At 40.8% G+C, this 21,291-nt stretch overlaps 1 protein-coding gene and 1 pseudogene across 2 annotated transcripts; both read right to left on the bottom strand.

Annotated features, from left to right (window-relative positions):
* Positions 1-2,429: 2,429 nt before the first annotated feature.
* Positions 2,430-10,034, bottom strand: MTERF2 (mitochondrial transcription termination factor 2). 2 transcript variants are annotated; one of them, XM_066263651.1, is made up of 3 exons: positions 9,864-10,034; positions 5,786-5,880; positions 2,430-3,854 (listed from the first exon to the last, which is right to left on the bottom strand). In XM_066263651.1, the coding sequence occupies exon 3, from the start codon at positions 3,794-3,796 to the stop codon at positions 2,642-2,644; it is 1,155 nt and encodes a 384-aa protein (XP_066119748.1). In that variant the 5' UTR covers positions 3,797-3,854; positions 5,786-5,880; positions 9,864-10,034; the 3' UTR covers positions 2,430-2,641. The 2 variants fall into 2 exon arrangements, with proteins under 2 accessions (XP_066119748.1, XP_066119739.1); XM_066263642.1 differs by lacking the exon at positions 5,786-5,880.
* Positions 10,035-16,347: 6,313 nt separating this feature from the next.
* The window catches only part of LOC136319280 (cryptochrome-1-like), a 35,796-nt pseudogene continuing 30,852 nt past the window's right edge, over positions 16,348-21,291 (bottom strand).

Here is a 21,291-nt window from a genome sequence, read left to right on the forward strand (position 1 = left end):
AGAATGAAAAAAGGCAGAGATTCAAAGGCTTACAAAAGAAAACAAAATAAGATTTAGTCTAAGGTAAAATAAAGTCAATATACTGCATTATTTACCACAAATGTGGATTTTTAAAATTTGAATCTTGTTAAGGTACAGTGAGCTATAAATGAATTTCTAAAACCAGAAATGCATCTGCTTCTCTGTGCCTGTGTCCCTAAATTTTGCTGCTGAATTGACTACGCTCTTTTTAAATTAATGGCCACAGAGCACACATGGCCACTCAATTCTGCCAGACTTTGTTATATATCCTCTTGTATATTCACTTACCTACTACTCCTGGAAATGATTATTTCATACCTCCTCCTTCCAACCCTCCTGCTATACTCCCCTCCTCCCATTCCACTGTCCTCTGCAGAAAGAGGCAACAACAGCAACTCCTGCCTCTCACACCACCGACTCCATCAACCTGCCTGCACCTGTTCCCACTTTCCATGGACCAGTACTAGTATCTCTGCTCTTACCCAAAGACTGCCTGCCTTTACTTTCTCAAGGATATAATCCTGCAGTTTTCTGTCATCCATCTCTCAGGTCATACCCATCAGTGTGTAAGCATGTCTTAGTATTTGCTTAAAAGAAAAATTTTGCAGCCAAATTTCTTGAAAAATTATAACTTCTTTCTCTATTCCCTCAACCCACGCCAGTTGCCTTCTTAACTTTCTCAGCCATCCAGAACCATTTCTGATACAGCCAACTAATGATTTCCTGTTTGACAAATCCATTAGTCACTAATCTGTACCTTAGTTGGCATCTCCATGGCATTCAATATTATTAACCACGCCCTCTTTTCTTGGCAGATTTCTTCCTCTGGTCAACCCTTTCCCAGATTGGCCAGCCACGACAAGTCTGTACTTTGTTTCTGGGTGAGCTCATTGCGAGTCATAGCTTTTCATTTCGTAGACATGCAGATGACCCCTTGGTAGCTATCTCGAGTCCTGACTTTTCAGAACTCTAGACTTTGCCATTTGCCTCTTTGACATCTGTGCTCAGATAACTGACATCTGAAAGGTGACTATATTATGTATAATGTATTTCAAGCTGAGACAGTTGACAGAGATCACCACTAATAATTATGTCAGGACAACAAGCAAATTCAAGTTTCTCCAAGGGTATCACATCACTCTTAGAATGACATTCTGCTGCTTAGATGGACCTGTAATGCTCATCTTAACTTGTACCCCTTTCCCAGCCCCCACTGTACTGACTGTCACTCTTCAACAAACATTCTCATGTGACTCTGGGTAAGGAACTAACCCTCTCTGTGCCTGAGTCTCCTCATCTGTAGAACAATAAACAATGGTACCAAACTCTTAGGGCTGCAAAGCACAGTGTGCCTAGCACTTAAGTGTTGCAGAGAGATTTCTTTCACTTTTCCTAAGGAAGTGAACAGATTTGGAGAGAAAGGGTTACTTGCATTTGTTGAAGACATGCCCTTCCTTTTTCATAATTTTTTCCTTAAGGCCATGCACATATAGTGCACAGACACTGACTAACAGAGTCAATTGTTTGGTTGTGTATTTGTTGCAAAGTTCAAACTCCACAGCTGAAAGGGAGCCAGTCTTTACCTGTGTAATGTTTACCTTGGAATAAGATTTAGTAATAGAAATTTGAAATGCTACTAAAATCAGTACCAGCCATCACACACTTTCCCTTTTATAGTCAGATTTGGATTTTCAGTAAGTTTTTAATGCTCCATTTACTTCAAATGTCTATAAATTAGATCATTTTAAATTTAAGCAATTTTATGTAGAAAGTTTTCATTAAAAAGTTTCCTAAATTTGTTGGTACTCACTCTTTTGGCAGGTCAGGTAGGGGTGACTTTTCTCATGCCAACTCCTAAGCAATCCTTTTTCTATTCACAAGGTTTGAAAAGAAGTCAGATCATTGTAAATCTGGGCTGTCACTTGGCAGCTGAATGGCCTCTAAACTTCAGTTTCCTCATCTGTAAAATGGGGAAAGTAATGAATACACTTAAAAGCATTTCATGAGATAAAATAATGGTCAACTTTAAACAAGCTGACCCTACAGGTAAGCTCTAATTGTTCTTTTTGAATGAGTAATACTTGGTTTTGAAAGAGACTCATTTACTGCAACCAGGACATAAAATCAGCTCTCTCTACAACATGTGTTCAAAATTTGCTGATGTTTTACTTCACACTAAGCTATAGAATTCAGACCATGGTAGTGATGTTTCAGAGCTGGTGGTGAGCAAGAAGGCTGGATCTGCATCCCAGATGGAATGTGCTATAGTAATTTAAGAAAAAAATGTATCCGTACTTTGAATTAAGGAAGCACACTTGTCAGCTTCTTAGAAATTATTCACTTATAAAATACCACAATGATGTGCCATTTAGTAGTACAGGATTAAAAAAAAGAGCTTAAGATCAAAATTATCAACTTTATTTAAAATAAGTACAATTTATATTTTAAAATATAGCAAATGAGTTGGAGATTATTTACTTAGAGGCAATTTACACACAACTCAGAAGCTAAGTAAGTTCTTAAAAGTACTAGTACTGTACCTACAGACTGCCTGGATCACGTGCCCTTGCTGCTCGGTTTCCCTGTGCACTGCCAGAAAGAAGCACTAGCAGCCAGCAAGCTACTCAACACTTAATGGGGCCACAGGGTTAAATAATGGCCTTCCTTTTTTGGCCTGAATTTTACCAAAGTTAGCCTCAAACTCTTTTTTCGTTCCATTTAGATTTCCTAGATGTCCATCCTTTATGCTGTAGCCTAAGGAATTCAGTTTCCTTATCCTGTACTGCACTATCTGCGGTGTTAATTCAAGAACCATTGGCATCTCTCTTATCTGAGCAATGGAAATTCCTTCTTTTAATAATCCCTGAATTCTCTCTTCCAAAACTGGAACAGAATAATATAAAAGGGCAGGACATTGCAAAACTAGTTGCTTCAAGTCATGATGTGTGCAGTTGAAAGCATTTTTAGAGAAGGACATACTGTTCTGTATACTTCTTGGGCCAAGTTGAAAAAGAAACCCTTTCAATTTGGATAGAAGTTGGAGAATTTCAAAGTTTGTGAAACCTTGCTCCTGGAAAAATTCTAGTGTTTCCAGTATAGCTGCAGAAGAATTTAACAAAACAAATGGGTTTTGGCTTAATAACTTTAGTAGCCATACTTTCATGTTGGCCTCAGAGCCACCTAAATTTAGATAACTTTCTTGGAGAAGCCTTATCATTTGCTTATTATTCTCAACAGGATTATGAAAAACACTAGTTGCAGTTGTCAAAAATCTGCTAATGACCACATTTTTGAGTCCCAACTCTTGAAAGAACTGAACATTCAGTTTCTGGTTTTCCTGGTCTTGAATAGTAAAGAAAGATTCTGGAAATTGTTCTATTAACTTGACTAATTCTTCCTTGTTTTTGCAGACGGACTGCCAGAGTTCTCTCTGGGTGTTAACAGCAGTTGGACTGCAGACAATGGCTTCTGGGCAGCGTTCCAAAATACTGGCTACAGCAGTCTCATCGGCACCTACTTGCTGTAAAATATTTGCAATTTCTTCAACATAGGTTTCATCCTCCAAAAGTATCCATCCTTTCAATCTGCGAATTTTCCTGATGTCAACTGAAAATTTATAGAGCTTTTCCACTGTTCTTTTATTTTCTGTGTCTGACTGATTAATAGTTGTATAGGTGAAGCATGCTAAAAGAGGTCTGTATTTCGGAGCTGATACCATCCTTCTGAGAGAACACAGCCTGCTAGGCTGGGATCTCATCAGCAACTTCCACAACATGCCTGCAATCCAGTGGCTAATCCCCACTGACCTGGGACTCAGAATGTGCTCAGGGTGCCTGTAAGAAAGAAAACACTGGTTTTAACATTAAGGGGTGCTGACTTCTCAAACACTAACACAAATCTGAGCTGTAAATCAGAGGCATGGAAATAATGTGGATTTTAATTAGGAAAATTACTCATGTGGAATATTAACTATATCCTCTTAAATAATTTATCACATAATTATACCTCTTCACAACTTAGACATCATATACTTTATAAATACATTGCCTGCTTGAGCTTTGCAGCAACCTTGTGAAGTTACTTCTATTTTACAGCTCAGTAGCAAAATCACAAAAAGTTCAGATTCACAGGCCGTAGATGCTACTTCTGACACAAATTCCCTTTTCTCTTTAGGAAACATTATTTACTTACCTACATATACAGGCTTTTATTTATTTTTTAAAAAGTTTTTTTTAAGACTTTAATTATTCATTTTAGAAAGGAGAGAGAGAGAGAAGGGGGGAGGAGTAGGAAGCATCAACTCCCATATGTGCCTCGACCAGGCAAGCCCAGGGTTTCGAACTGGTGATCTCAGCATTTCAGGTCAACACTTATCCACTGCACCACCACATGTCAGGCTTTCATTTTATTTTAATGTTTTACATTTTCAAGGTGATGTTTACTGAAGCAAATACTTACTAAGAAAGGTGGGGTTATCTTTATAATCCAGAGTAAATATTTTTGCTGAATAACTTTTACCCCAAAGAAGTCATTTAATTTGTTTTCTTTAAAATGAGTTAATAAATATATGCTGTTCTATGAGAATTAGGTAAAAATCATTTTTATAAGTCCATTAGTAAAAGAAATCTTAGCCAGGTACAAAGAGAAATGCCGTGTGACTGGCCCAGCAGGGCCACAGAATTCACATTAGCTGTGGCACGAGGACCAAACATTTACAAGTCTAACCAGCTGTCCCACTTGACAGCTTTAGTTACCTAGAGATGGCCACACTGTCTGTGCCTGATGCCTGATTTTCTTATAGTTCTGGTAATGCAAACATGCCTACTTGGTGGTTTTAAATTTTAGTATTCCAGAGTTGAAGTGTCTTGGCTGCACCACAAAAGTGTGGTACTCAACTATTTGGCTCGTTAGCAGCCCTGTCCTAATAATCCAAATAAATGATTATTCTCTATGGGAAAATAACAAGTAACAATGTTCTCACTTTGGTTTACTTTTGGTAAAATAGTTCAGTTAGTGCCCACAATGTCCAAAATAATTGTAGGCATGTCATGGGACCCCACAAGCTCAGGCCTCACATCTGTACCACATGCTGGAGGGAGTGTGGGTTCTGCAACCAAACTGCCCATGCCTTGTCCTGACTCTAATTTATGGGGTCATCTTGGGAAAGTTACTTAGCCTCAGATTAAATAAGTAATAATTAGAACTGAGCCTCGCAGTAAATGTTCTATATGTATTCATTATACCGAGCACTAGCTGTAAAATAGAGACGACAACAGGTACACTTTACAGGAATACTGCGATGGTTAAAGTGCATGCCAAGCACTCTGTGCAGGGCCTGGTACATAAGTACTCAATAAATGGAATCATTACTAGGAAACATCTGGAGCTAAAATTCTTGCAATAATATGACTTTAAATTATATTTTAGACAGAAGTACATTCTTTACAAAGAATAACTGAAAATTGTGTTTTAAATACTCATAAGCAAAATCACTGCTTATAAAAGTAATACAGTATCACTATAAAGGATCTGCCAAATTCTGAAAGGAATAAGGAAGTGGAAAGTCTTTCATAATCCCATCACCTATAGACAACTTCATATTTTGACATATAAGTTTAGTTTTTCTGTACTTCTTGCACCCTTCATTATAATGTTTAAATACATAAATTTGCCTTACACATGAGCGTTAGGTTCTAAACTCAGCCTATAAAGTGAAAGTTTTCCTTGAAAATCTCTTTAAGCACCACTCTGAATACCAACATACCCGTCTTCCGCTAAGTCTGGCGTAGCCAAGGTTCCTCTGGGGCGGGATCAGGTCCCAGTGTTTGGCTAAGCACCAGATGAAGTAGTTGGCTTACTCTGGTTAAAAAATGACAGATGAAATATTAGAACTACACTGACCACAGCATGATGCTCTTGCACAGTGAGGCTAATGGAAAAGCAGGCTGTCTCCAATTTCCTGCTTACTCCAGGGTGAACTATCACGTACTCAGGTGAGCTGTTGGAACAATTAAAGCTGTCTGTCTTGTTCTATCTCACTCTCTCTGATGAACAAATACTGTGGATTACAAAGGTGAAAAGTATAAATGTGGCTCCTCTGCAATCTATACAGGGGTAGGCAAAATTATAGTTGTATTAATAATTAAATAATACAAGAATAAACTCTGTTTTGTGAACTCAAAACTTGCCCACCCCTGCGTATATAATTTATTTTACCCACTGTATCTAACCTAGGCATCAAAAATGCTCTAAATATTTAAAATGAGTATGTAATATATGGGATAGATATACTATAATTTTGTAATTTATTTCCTAGTATTGAGCAGTGGGACTACTTGTGATTTTTTGCTATATACTGAATGTCCACATTTCATATTTTCTTCCTTTAGGATGAATTTTAGGAGAATTACTAAAGAGGAAATGTGTGAAGTTGTTCATTCATTACCTAGAAAAACTCTCTCAAATGACATTCTCACAAGCAGTATGAGTGTTTCTCTCATCACTTATAATTTTGATTTGTGAAAATGAATACCTCAGTAATTAACTTCATTTTATTAGTGAGGCTGCGGTTTTTTTGTTTTGACAAAGAGAAGGACAGATAGGGACAGACAGACAGGAAGGGAGAGAGATGAGAAGCATCAATTCTTCATTGAGGCACCTTAGTTGTTCATTGCTTGCTTTCTCATATGTGCCTTGACTGGGGGGCTAAAGCAAAGTGAGTGACCCCTTGCTCAAGCCAGCAATCTTTGGGCTCAAGCCAGCTACGACAGGGTCATGTCCCGCGCTCAAGCCGGTGAGCCAGTGCTTAGGCCAGCAACCCCGCACTCAAACCGATGAGCCCTTGCTCAGGCCTGCGACCTCAGGGCTTTGAACCTGGGTCCTCCACGTCCCAGTCCGACACTATCCACTGCACCACCGCCTGGTCAGGCAAGGCTGAGCTTTTCTTAATTAATTATTTTAACCATCTTTATTGCCTTTTGTGGATTAATTATTCCTGCTTTGAACCTTTTTTATCAGTGGCATTAAGTAAATTCACAATGTTGTACAGCCACTAACACTATTTCCAGAACTATTTTATCATTCCAAACACAAACTCTGCACTCATTAAACAATTCCACACTCCTTTCTCCTCTCAGCCCCTGGTAATTTCTATTCTACTTGCTGTCTCTATGAATTTGCCTTTTCTTCATATAAGTGGAATCATGCAATATTTGTCCACTGCTTCTCATACGTGCCTTGACCAGGGGGTTCCAGCCTAGTCTGTGACCCCTTGCTGAAGTCATTGACGAGTTCAGGCCAGTGACCTTGGACTTCAAGCCAGCGACCTTTGGGCTCAAGCCAGCAATCATGGGATCATGTCTATGATCCCACGCCTCAAGCTCTCTGAAGCCAAATGAGATCACACTCAATCTGGCAACTTTGGGGTTTTAAAACTGGGACGTTAGAGTCCTGCCAATGAGTACCTTTAGTTCCTATATCTTGAACTCTGTAGTTTTCAGCAGAGTTGACCACTTTCTTCCTGAAATACTCTTCCTTGACTTTCAGGACTTTCCACTCTCCCAGTTCCACCCCTTCCTTCCCACACATCTAACCTCCCTTCATCTGTCTCCTTTTCAAGCTTATCTTCAGGAACTGGTTCTAGACCAGCGGTCTCAAACTCAACTCAGCATGTGGGCCACAGAGCAAGATCACAGCCGTTCGGCAGGCTGCACTAGGTCTAAAAAGGCAACTGTTACGCAACACTTTTCTCACTGCAGTTGAAAACAAAAAAAAATCAGTACAACAAGCACAATCGTACATGCAGTTTACTCAGTGTCACAAAACGACCAGAAACTGTAGTTCGCATCACAACTGCTGTTAACTAAGCTAATATCTAGCTAGGATGCTAGAGAAATGAAAAATACAAGTAGGCCCCTAGGCTTACTTAATTTTATCCAAAATATTTTGAACTTCGTGGATTAGTCGGTGGGCCGCATGCGGCCCACGGGCCGTGAGTTTGAGACCCCTGTTCTAGACCCTCTCCTCTTCTTATGTTAGTTTTTCCCCAGAGAGCCCTGTCCCTGTCTGGGGCTCCAGTTAATCCACTTGGGCTTCTCTTCAGCTTCTTCCCAAAATGTGAGCTTGTCACCTGCCTGCAATAAACTTTTCAGTGGCACTCTGGGATAGACATAAAATAAAAATGCCTCACCATGGCCTATAATGCCTTTTCGTCTGAGCTCTTGCCACCCAAATTTCCCCCTCGCCCCTACCTTATCCAACCACACCTTTCCTTTCAGTCCCTGGAGCTCTACCTGTTCCCACCACAGGGTCTTTGATGACTGAGGGCTCTTCCCCATGCTCCAAAGGCCCCTAACTCCTAGGTTAAGTATCACTTTCTCAAGGAAACTTCCCTGACCTTCATGAATAGATGAAGTCTCCTGTTCCCATTGTAGGCTTTCATGGAACCACAGATGGCTCCTCTGTGCCACTTGTCATAGCTGCTGCTATTCATGTGTTATAACTGCCTTATCCTACAGGAGGGAAGAGAGTGGTAACTGTTCCAATGAACTGCCTCCCTACCCTTCACCTGGCTGACATTGGTGAATCTAAGAGGCACCACTCCTAGGCAGGTGAGCTGTGTGTGTGTGTGTGTGCTCCTCCATAGCAACCTGCTCGTGACCCTAAACTAGCACTCTACTCCTGTAAGTTTGTCATTCATTCAACCAGTTTTTTGGCTTTATTTTAAGCTCACACAATGTGTCAGACATTATGCTAACACTAACTCTTCTGATAAAATGTTTCTTCATATGTCTGGATCACAGACCCATTAGAGAACTTGAGAGTCACAGACTCTCTTTCCAAAGGAAAAAAAAAAAAAAAGACCAGTACTCATTTTGCAGAAGTTTTAGCCGGATTCAGACCCTGCAGCCCAACTATAAACTACCTGCACGAGACTGCAAGCCCCGGGAGGACAGGATCTGCCTGCTTTCCTGCTTTATTCCTGCACCAGGCAAAGAACTTGGTCCACAGAGGAATAAAATCAGTGTCTGTCAACTGAAACTGAATGAACACACCAAGTTCAGGCAGCAACTTGATGTAGTGCGGGCTGCCTGAACTTGATCCTGGTCATGTTGGGTTGACTTGAGGAAGTCATTTTGTCTCTCTGTACCTCAGTTTGAGCATCAGGAAAATGGGGGCGTGACATCCTGGGAGATTGCGAATATGAAACGAGTGAATACCGTAAGTCACAGAATATTCAGAGAACTGATTAAATCATACAACAACTCGATTTAAAGATGAGAAAACAGAGTAACAGGTAAAGTAACCTGCTCAAGTTGCTCAGCTAATAAAGGGCAGACCTCGCATTCAAACCCAGCAGCGTGGCTCAGGGTCCGGCCGTCAGCCTCGCGCCCTGTACAAACGATGCTCTCGGGAAACGTTAGTTAAAACACAGTGTGAGCTATTCTGATACCTTATGTTTCTTGGACATTTTTGAGGAGTGAAATCCACTTCTGCAATATGCATAATTTTCATAATTAACACGGGGCCCTCCATAACACTGGTAACTTCAATTACGTTTTACTTTTATAACATGTACGAACTGCTGCGTTTCAAATGAACCCCAATGGGTATATGCAAGGAAAAGGCAAGGCCCAAAGGAAGAGGATCTCGGAAGCGCTCGAAAGCCACACACCCCCGTGAATGGCCTGCGCTTTTCCGGAGAAACTTCCGCCCCGCGGCCCCCCGACGTCCGCCCAGGCCAGGCAGGCAGAGCTGAGCTGGGGGCGGCCCTCGAGCCCCGCCTCTCCGCCGTGGCGTGCGGGGACGATCACCGCCAGGGGCGGGAAAAGGGCGCGACTCACCTGTCGCCGTCCGCTTCTTGCAAGGCGCAGAGTCCCGGGTCCCCAGCTCTGCGCTTCCTCCCTCACCGGCCAGGTTTCCAGTGGCGAGTCGTCCTCCTGAGGCCTGGGAACTGGGCCTAGCACCCCCGGCCCCTGCGACTCCCCAGTTTCGCTCAGCAGCGGCAAACAAGACCTGCCTCTTTCTCGGCAGCCAATCAGAGCACGGGAGACCTGTGAGCCCGCAGGTGCACGCCCCCAAGCGCAGCCAGTCAGAAGGCGGGCCACGTGCCACGTGACCCTCCCAATGTCAGAGGCGCCGCAAGGCAGGGTGAGGCGGGCATGGCGGCGTGGGAATTTCACACCATTTCCTTCACAGCGTTTTAGAAAAGTTGGAGTTTAGGTTGGTTTGTCCCTTGGGGAATATCACTAGCTTGTAAGAAAAGTTGGCGAGTTAACTCAGAAACCAGTGTATCTTTAAGCTAGAGCCATTCCGAATTCTCAAAATAATTCGATAGGTCAGGGACTAATTTACAGCCCTGGCCTGTGAAAGCCTCACGTGGCTATGCCGAGGTTGTGAGTTCAGATCCCCTGTGAGGGCACATACAAGAATCGACCAATGAATGAATAAATACGAGGAACAACAATCAATGCTCTGTCTCCCTCTCTCTCCCCCTTCCTCTCTAAAATCAATTTTAAAATAATATTTAAAAAATGACTAATCAGCAGAAGAAATGTAGTTTTTAAAAGCCCCAAATCTCTTTGGACCATAATGGAGCCTTCCTGCTACCACGGTCCCACTCCCCCACCCAGCAGTCAGAGCACCTGTCTGACGTGTCTTTGAAAACCTCCCTCCCACCACCTTCACCTAAATACTTGTCCTTTCATGTTAACTGCCACGTGATTTACATTCTAATTGTTAGTTGTGATGCCTACTTCATAAATTAATTTCTCCTTAATGTCAGGTTTATGTCTGTCCCATTTACGCTCACGTTTGTTTATAGAATCAACAAATATTTACGGCATGCCTTTTAAATACCAAGTGTGTGAAACAGCAATGAGGAGACACAATGGTGGACAAGACAAAGGAGAATAAAGAATATTTCTTGTTCTGGGGTTCATGTTCTAGTGAAGGACAAAGACATTAACAACCAATAACATGATTAATCTCAACTAGGGTTAAATTCTTCCAAGGACAGGATGCCCAACCTGGCCTAGTGGTCCAGTGCTCATGTGTGGAGCTGGAAGTCAGGAAAGCTATGATTTTCCTTGGCTGGAGGTCCCTCCCTTGGTGGTTCCATAGAGCTGTACACAGTTCAGTTCTAACACAGTCTTTTTTTTTTTTTTTAATTTAGTGAGAGAAGGGGAGACAGAGACAATCCTGCATGCGCCCTGACCAGTATCCACCTGGCAAGCCCACTAGGGGGCGATACTTTGCCCATCTAGGGCCCTTGCCATTGCAACCAGAGCCATTTTTTTGCGCCTGAGGTGGAGGCCATGGAGCCATCCTCAATGTCCCCAGTCAGCTCACTCTAATCAAGCCATGGCTGCAGGAGGGAAGAGAAGAAAAAGAGAGAGAAAGAAAAAACGAGAGGGGATGGGATGGAGAAACAGATGGTTGCTTCTCCTGTGTGCCCTGACCAGAAATTGAACCAGGACATCCACATACCTGCCTATGCTCTACCACTGAGCCAACTGGCCAGGCCCTAACCCAGTCTTAACAGACAGCATTGCAATTCTTCTAGACTGCCCTCTTTCTCACTTTGTGAATAAACTTTCTGTGGATACTGATGAATTTATTTTCCTTGGTACATGGTAGGGACTCAGGAAATGCTAACCAAATCTTTGATTAGTAGCCTCAGTACCCAATGTGTGCTCAATAAGCTTTATTGAGAAGAACTGACACTTGCACTTTTATTCTGGACAGTAAGCAGCAAGAATACTGATTCTCTTGTCTCAAGATCAATTTTGACCTCTAGGAGATTCTAGAATAAATTGAGTTGCTTAGGGGAGTGCTTGTCCAGTAACTCTTTTCCCTTTAACTTACCCTTATAGAAAAACCTTTTTATATGTGGTTTTACTGAACCCTTTTCTTGAAATACAGGGACCTGGGGTCCAGACTAACCAAGTGTTTCACATGCATTTAAGAAATGGGATTTAGAGTAGGATACAGAGAAAAGGAAGAAGTTAAGGAATGTAAACTCAAGCTTAGAACTCTGGTCAGGAGGGAGGGAGCGAAGATGTGCTGTGGGTGCTGGCAGCTTGTACCGGGGCTCCACAGCAACTGTGTGAAGAATAATAATATGCAGGACCCTGAAAATTCAAATCAATCCTTAAACTTGAACAACTCAGTTATGCCAACTGGATTAAATGTTAGCCAAAGACTTTTCGATCCTAAATATTTAAATGGTGTATTTTTAGGACCACAAAATCAGAAAGGAAAAAAAAATAAGTTGGATAGAGAAAATGAAGGAAAGAACCTAGTGTTATGTACATTATCTATAAAAAATCACAAACATGTTTGAAATTGTGGTAAGATCCTAGTTTCTAGTATGTAAGAGATACTTTAAAATGATACTGTTATCAGTCTTTTATATTCCAAGTTTACTAATTTATTTCAAGTGAATATGAAAAATATAAGAACTTTGTATAGGTTAATTTAAAAGCTTCGTTCTCTCAACTCATTCTTTCCAGGTTGCCAGCATAGTTTTTGGTAGTAAGAGTTCAAGAAGTATTGGCTGAATGAATAAAAGATCTTGAATCCCTCAACTCCAATGTGCGTGGTTTTTAGAACACTCACCCTTCTAGTGAGGGGAGAACACTCTTTTCTAACATGGTGCATCTGCACAGTTGGAGCACATCGACTGATACCTCTCTTTCCATTGTAGTGATTCTTGTTAGTTACCATTTAAACCAAACTGCAAAAGCTTTCCCAAAAAAACCCTTAAAAAAGAAAACAAAATTCCCCTACATATCAGTGTGAAATATCAGTGCCTTTGCTGAAATAGTGTTCTTTTGCTGAAATACTCACATTAAAACTGAATCTTTGATTCCCCTGAATAGTGATGGCAAATCCTAGGTCTATGAATTCTCAATTCTGTACAGTGCAAACACGCCTAAAGAGCATGGTGTATATGTATTATTAGAAACAATTGAAATATTAAAATAGTACTCTTTATTAACAGTGGTGAAAGAAGGTAAGGCACTTTTCCCTTTTCTCACTAACAGCATTTATTTAGCAGTATTAGTTCATTATCCAGGATACTTTTAAAATGCATTTAATCCATAATTTATTGTTGTTTCTGGATTTTTGACTCAAATTTATCTTGAGTTACTTTTAAATCTGATTATCATACTGAACATCTAACATTACTAAGGATAGGAAAATAAAAAAACTACTTGTTATAATGGCAAAAATTAGCCTACTAGAGACAGAAAAAGAATAATAATAGTAATACCAATAATGGCAGCTAACCAGAGCTGCAGCAAACAGTTACACAGACTGTGCACTGCACAGTCCAGGGAGCTGCGCAGCACAGCAACCCTGGAACTAACACTTATCTAGTAGAGCCTGCCATATGCCAGGCACTGTCACGGACCTCCATATGCAGTATGAAGCAGATACGACTCTCACCCACATTTTGTGGGCCAGAAAAAAAAAGGCACCGAAGGTTAATAACTTGCCTAAGATCACAAAGCTAAAGAGTGGCAGAGCCAGGCACTTGACTCTAGAGCCCACATTCTAACATGTTATCTTGTACCGACTAACCCATAGTTACAATCCCCATTACTTGAAAAAAATAACATCTCTTTGCTTTTGCATCTTTCTTGTAGATAACTTTAGGAGTATAAAGTATTTGGAAGACAAGATCCTTATTTGGAATAATTTTGAAAAATACTATTTTACTAAATACTATGTGGTAGCTGTTCATTCAGAACGGTGACATGTGGTTTATAGAATCTCTCTAATTTGTAATCATATCTCAAAATCAATGTTCTCCCCTGTCCTAAAACAAATAAAAAGTAAAAAAAAGAAGAAAAACAACCACAAACACACAAGATTCCATATATGCATTATACTTTAATAACAAGGGTCACGCCTGACCAGGTGGTGGCGCAGTGGATAGAGCGTCGGACTGGGATGCGGAAGGACCCAGGTTCGAGACCCCGAGGTCGCCAGCTTGAGCGCGGGCTCATCTGGTTTGAGCAAAGAGCTCACCAGCTTAGACCCAAGGTGGCTGGCTCCAGCAGGGGGTTACTCGGTCTGCTGAAGGCCCGCGGTCAAGGCACATGTGAGAAAGCAATCAATGAACAACTAAGAAGTCGCAACGCGCAACGAGAAACTGATGATTGATGCTTCTCATTTCTCTCCGTTCCTGTCTGTCTGTCCCTGTCTATCTCTGCCTCTTTAAAAAAAAAAAAAAAAAAAAAAAAAATAACAAGGGTCACTTTAGCTGTAAATGAACAAAGAAAGGGAGGCAAAGAGAACTGAATACATGATACTTGCATAAGTTTGGACAAACAGACATACATGAGGCTTTAAAACATACAGTCTGTATTAACAGAGGCTATGCCTACCAATTTTGATTACACACATTTCCTAAACTGTTATTATGCAAACAATAATGCCATGAAAATCTTAACAAAGTCTTTTTAAAAAGTCTAAAAACCTTCTATATTCCCACATTGACTCTCAAAACTTTGATTTTCTTTATATCACAATACCAGTTTGCCATTTTAACTTTAAGCATACATAAAAAATTATCAAAACTATATTGATGGGTCTATACTAATTGTGCTATTTATATTTATATTAAGCAAGTTCTTTTACTAAATTCTTTATATAAAAATTACCATGTGTACTATGTAAAATTCATTAAAAAGGTAAAAATAACAGAAATGTCATTAGAAACAACTGCTTTCCATCAGTGAAGAACATTTTTAAATAATTTAACTGAAAAAGTACTGAACTCCCCACCAATTTCAGGTATTCTTCCTGAATGTTTTCTGTGAGTTAAGGGGGGGAAAAAAACTGGGTAAAGGTTGATTGCAAGGAATTAAATGATATAACTTTGGTGAGCATTTATTGATCTTCAAGAAATTTACAGTCTAATTAGGTTGGCAATAAAAAAACCAATAATTTAAAAATGTAAATAGTTTAAAATAACTCAAGAAGCAAAAGTCTTCAAAATCTGTTAAAATGCATTGTATAAATACTTTTCATATAAATTTAAATCACAAAATAGTATCCCATAGCTACTTAAACTAAATACAGGCATGACTTTTTAACATTTCCATAAAAGGCCAACATTTAAAAAAAATTAAACTATTTCCAAATTGGAAAGAATTTAGATTTTAGAAGTATCACAATAGATAAAAGAAAAAAATTTTTTTCTTTTAATTTTTCTGAAGTGAGAAGCATGGAAGCAAAGAGGCAGACTGCCGCATGTGCCTGACCAGGATCAACCTGGCATACCCACTAGGGGGCGATGCTCTGCCCACTTGGGGCATTGCTCCATTGCAACCAGAGACATTGCTAGTGCCTGAGGTGGAGGCCATGGAGCCATCCTCAGCACCCGGGCCAACTTTGCTCCAATGGAGTCTTGGCTGCAGGAGGGGAAGACAGAGATAGAAAGAAAGGAGTGGGAGAGGGGTGGAGAAGCAGATGGGCACTTCTTCTGTGTGCCCTGACTGGGAATTGAACTTGGGACATCCAAACACCAGGCTGATGCTCTACCACTGAGCCAAACAGCCAGGGCCAGATAAAAAAGATTTATAAAGACTTAAGAGAAAAAGATCTGGGGAAAAGTTCATAAAATTAAAAAGTCACTTTAATTGTTTTAGACTCATGGTCACATAGAAAATAAATAAAAAAGATGTCTTTTTAAAAACAACCCCCAAAACTTGAGCACAAATTCATATTAGCTTTTCAAATTTAAACATTGTTGATTAAGATAACCATAAAACCGAGGGCAGCACTTTGTTCAGTATAGACCTATTTCTCTTGTCTAAGAGCTAACTGATTTTGTAACAATCACTGAAAAATGTATACCTCTCTGGTTTGATAGACATTAGCTCCATTTAAGAAATTATCTTAATTTATGTTCATTACACACTCTACTAAAGCAAGAAATAAGATGTAAAATATTGCCTGACCAGGCAGTGGTGCAATGGATAGAGCATTGGACTGGGATGTGGAGAGCCCAGGTTCAAAATCCCGAGGTCGCCAGCTTGAGCATGGGATCATAGACATGACCCTGTTGTAGCTGGCTTGAGCCCAAGGTTGCTGGCTTGAGCAAGAGGTCACTCTCTCTGCTGTAGCTCCCCAGTCAAGGCACATATGAGAAAGCAATCGATGAACAACTTAGATGCTGCAACAAAGAATTGATGCTTCTCATCTCTCTCCCTTCCTGTCTGTCTGTCCCTAGCTGTCCCTCTCTCTCTCTCTCTGTTTCTGTAAAAAAAAAAAAAAAAAAAGAAAAAGAAAAAAAGACTGTAAAATATTTACCTAATTAGTGCTCTGTTGCTGGACTTTAGGACCTATAATCTGTCTGTCTTCCTCTTGACTAGGATGCTTCCCACTGCTGAGACCAGCACCCGTGGAGCTTTTTCCTACACATTAAAAAAATGTGTTTATAGTAGGAAGTATGTTTAAAGGTGCAAAGCACAGTATGCTCAAATGCTTACCTTGTTTTAATAGGTGAGTTTGCTGACTATTTCCATGAGCATAATATAAAATACCACTTCCTTGAGTGCAATCTGTAAGTATTTAAAACACAGTAAAATTACTTGAAATAAATTTCAAGTTGTATGTATTCAGACTAAAAATCCAATTTTTAGTATTTGTATTTAAGATCATGTATGCTTTTAAAGACTAAGCCTCAATCCTTCACATAATTCAAAAATCACACTCCCAATCAGGAATTGAGGATTAACTTAAACTGAGGGTTACAGAAATATGGACTGTTGTAGGGAATAACCCATCTAACCTTGAACCCTCTATGACTTGGATTTGGGAACTTTAGTTAAAAGCTCTGAGGCGCTGGCCAGTTGGCTCAGTAGTAGAGCATTGGCCTGGCATACAGGAGTCCCGGGTTCGATTCCCTGCCAGCACACACAGGAGAAGCGCCCATCTGCTTCTCCACCCCTCCCCCTCTCCTTCCTCCCTGTCTCTCTTGTCCCCTCCTGCAGCCAAGGCTCCATTGGAGCAGAGTTGGCCAGGGCGCTGAGGATGACTCTGTGGCCTCTGCCTCAGGCACTAGAATGGCTCTGGTTGCAACAGAGCGATGCCCTGGATGGGCAGAGCATCGCCCCCTGGTGGGCGTGCTGGGTGGATCCTGGTCTGGTGCATGCGGGAGTCTGTCTGACTGCCTCCCCGTTTCCAACTTCAGAAAAATACAAAAAAAAAAAAAAAAAAAAAAGCCCTGAATGAATGTCTCTTGGATGCAAACACCAAGAAACTGTGAGTGACTTTTGTGCAGACACAAAGGAATACATGTGAATGGGCTTTAGAAAATTAGTCTAGACCAGGGGTAGTCAACCTTTTTATACCTACTGCCCACTTTTGTATCTCTGTTAGTAGTAAAATTTTCTAACCGCCCACTGGTTCCACAGTAATGCTGATTTATAAAGTAGGGAAGTAACTTGACTTTATAAAATGTATAAAGCAGAGTTACAGCAAGTTAAAGCATATAATAATAATAATTACTTACCAAATACTTATGTCGGATTTTTGCTAAGTTTGGCAGAAAAAATCTTTATAAAACAACTTACTATAGTTAAATCTATCTATTTATTTATACTTTGGTTGCTCCGCTACCGCCCACCATGAAAGCTGGAACGCCCACTAGTGGGTGGTAAGGACCAGGTTGACTACCACTGGTCTAGAGGTTCTAGATTGCCCCTTCCTTTGTGCTTGTGAACTAGCAAAAGAAAAAGAATGTACTGACCCAAATTAGCCCTTTCTCCATGTCAGCAAAATGGCCATTAGTCATTCTTTCCCCTTATCCCCTGGCCTCCCTCCCTTGTAATCCTGTTACCTCTGTTCTGCTTCCGATCAATAAAGGCTAAGGGAGAAGGAGATTCAGGAGGTCTTCTTTGCCTCCCTTGGCAGGCCTCCCCCTCTTCCTCTTGACAGAAGTTTTTGTCTTGAGTAGGTTTTTTCCTGTCTGTCTCTCCCTGCCTCTCTCTCTCTCTCTCAAAAAAAGTATTTGTTTATAAAAAAAGTTTTTTAAGGACAAAAAAGATTATATAATCACTTTCCCCTTATGTTACATTATCACCAGCACCAAAAGAATTTTCCACTTATAAAATTCTAACAAATATACTATGGGGTGAAAATTGCATAGAAAAGATATTCAAAGGAAATACACCAAAAATTTAATAATGACTGTGTCTATTGAATGGAATTGTGATTTCTGTTATTCTGACTTTTCTAAATTCTTTATAGTAAATAGTAGTTTTTAAAGCAATTTTTAAAGCAATTTTGAGGTGTAATTGACAAACCATAAAATTCACCTGTTTTAAGTGTACAATTCATTGATTTTTGGTAAATTTACAAAGTTGTGTAATCATCACCACAATCCAGTTTTAGAATATTTTCATCACCCTGGAAACATACCTAATGCCAGCTTGCATTTATTCCCCATTTCTACCTCTAAGCCCAAAGTAACCACTAATCTATTGTACTTAGTCTTTCAAAGACATGCCTTTTCTGGTAGTTCATATAAATTAAATCATGCAATATGTGGTCCTTTGTGCCTGGCTTCTTTTGTTAACTTGGTATTTTGAGGTTTATCCTTGAGGTTAATGTTGCAGCATGTGCCAGCATTTTGTTCCTTTTTATGAATTAATATTTCAATGGACATATGTACCTCATTTTGACTATTATGAATAAGGCTATCATAAACAAGGCTATCATATATGTCTTTGTGTAGACATATACAATGTGTTCGTAAAGTCATGGTGCACTTTTGACTGGTCACAGGAAAGCAACAAAAGACAATAGAAATGTGAAACCTGCACCAAATAAAAGGAAAACCCTCCCAGTTTCTGTAGGATGATGTGGCAGCATGTGCGCATGCATAGATGCTGACGTAACACCGTGTATACAGTGGAGCAGCCCATGGCCATGCCAGTCGAGATGTGGACGGTACAGAGGAAAGTTCAGTGTGTTCTGTGGCTTGCTAAATTCGAATCCGTGACCAAAGTGCAACGTGAATATCGGCGCGTTTATAATGAAGTGCCACCACATAGGAATAACATTACTCGGTGGGATAAGCAGTTGAAGGAAACCGGCAGTTTGGTGGAGAAACCCTGTTCTGGTAGGCCATCAGTCAGTGACGAGTCTGTAGAGGCTATACGGGACAGCTGCCTAAGGAGCCCTAAAAAAATCTGTGCGTGAGCCCACATCGACCTGCACTGAATAGGTATGAAACTGGGAGAGTTTTCCTTTTATTTGGTGCAGATTTCACATTTCTATCTTCTTTTGTTGCTTTCCTGTGACCGGTCAAAAGTGCACCATGACTTTATGGGCACACTGTATTTTCATTTCTTTTGTATTTTCTTTTGTATTTTCATTTCATACTTAAGAATGGAATTTCTGGGTTGTATGTTAAATTTATGCTTAGCTTCTAAGAATCTACCAGAAACTGTTTTTTCAAAGTGACTATACCACCCCACTTCTCAGCAGTCTATAAAGGTTGTTGCCTCTTCATATCCTCTACAACAGTGGTTTTCAACATTTTTAGAGTTGGGGACCAGTGAAAATAGAATTATTTTGGAGACCTCTAAGGCAGAAATCGCCTTTAGCATAAATGAATTCAAACAAGATCACTGGGTCTATAATCCTCATACAACATCGAGGTGATTATATCTTTCACAGACCAACTTGAAATTTCTGGCACACTGGTGTGCAGAATGGCGGTTAAAAACCACTGCTCTACAACACTTGTTATTGTCTTTTTTATTCTTACCACTATAATAGGCACAGAGTGACCAAGTGACCCCAGTTTGTCCAGGATACTTCAAGTGTTAGCACTGAAAGTCCTGTACCCCAAGAAAACTCATAATCCCAGACAACCAGTGGTAACTGATCACTCTAAGTGGGTGAGAAGTACTATCTCTTAGTAGTTTCGATTTGAACTTCCCTTATGACTGATAATGCTGAACTGGTATTCTTTTTTTTTTTTCTGAAGCTGGAAACGGGGAGAGACAGTCAGACAGACTCCCGCATGCGCCCGACCCGGATCCACCCGGCATGCCTACCAGGGGCGATGCTCTGCCCACCAGGGGGCGATGCTCTGCCCCTCCGAGGCGTCGCTCTGCCTCGACCAGAGCCACTCTAGCGCCTGGGGCAGAGGCCAAGGAGCCATCCCCAGCGCCCGGGCCATCTTTGCTCCAATGGAGCCTTGGCTGCGGGAGGGGAAGAGAGAGACAGAGAGGAAGGGGGGGCATGGAGAAGCAAATGGGTGCTTCTCCTATGTGCCCTGGCCGGGAATCGAACCTGGGTCCCCCACACGCCAGGCCGAAGCTCTACCGCTAAGCCAACCGGCTAGGGCCTTTTTTTATTTTTTCAAAATTAAGTGAGAGCAGAGGAGGCAGAGAGACAGACTTCTGCCTGCACCCCAACCGGGATCAACCCAGCAAGCCCCCTATGGGGCAATGCTCTGCCCATCTGGGGCGTTGCTCCATTGCTTGACAACTGAGCTATTTTTAGCACCTGAGGCTGAGGTCAGGCAGCTATCCTCAGCAGAAACGAGGGTGGAAGGGGTGCCACCACTGTGTGCATCTCACTTGAATCAATCAAGTTATGGCTGCAGGGTGGGGGAGAGGGGTGGAGAAGCAGATGATTACTTCTCTGTGTGCCCTGACTAGGAATTGAATCTGGGACTTCCACATGCTGGCCCCACACTCTACCACAGAGCCAACCGGCCAGCACCTGAACAGGTATTTTATAACAGAAAAAATTAAATTAAAAATTAAATATAAATTGTGGTTTGTTTTATTATAAGAATAAAAATACTTCAAGAAATGTATGTATGTATAGCTTATTCATTTCATGAGTTCAAAAAGAATTCTATAAGAGAAGAGAAAGAAAGTGCAATTTATGTTGCAGAGATAAAAAATTTCCCAGTCATTTAAAAACCTAACAGAAGTCATAAAGGATCCTGCCCTTTGATATGCCTTGTGAGACACTGTAAAGTAAAGCCTACAAACAGGGTAAGTATAGGGCATAAAGGGAGATGCTTCAAAAGTATGTCCTTTCAAATGGAGCAGAAACCTGAGTGAGAAATGCTTGACAGCATAGTCCAAACCCTGAGGATCTTTCCATAATCACCCCTGCCTCCAAGTCTACAATGCTCTCTCCTCCATCTGCCTACCCAAACGCTACCTTCCCATCTTCCAAGAAAACTTCCTTAGTTCCTTCATTTTTCAATAATCTCTCCTTTTT

The sequence above is a fragment of the Saccopteryx bilineata genome, chromosome 1, assembly GCF_036850765.1.
Source record: "Saccopteryx bilineata isolate mSacBil1 chromosome 1, mSacBil1_pri_phased_curated, whole genome shotgun sequence".
In the NCBI taxonomy this organism is placed as follows: Eukaryota; Metazoa; Chordata; class Mammalia; order Chiroptera; family Emballonuridae; genus Saccopteryx; species Saccopteryx bilineata.

Coding starts and splice junctions, on each gene's coding strand:
- MTERF2 (XM_066263642.1), bottom strand. CDS start 3,796: ATGTTGTGGAAGTTGCTGATGAGATCCCAGCCTAGCAGGCTGTGTTCT.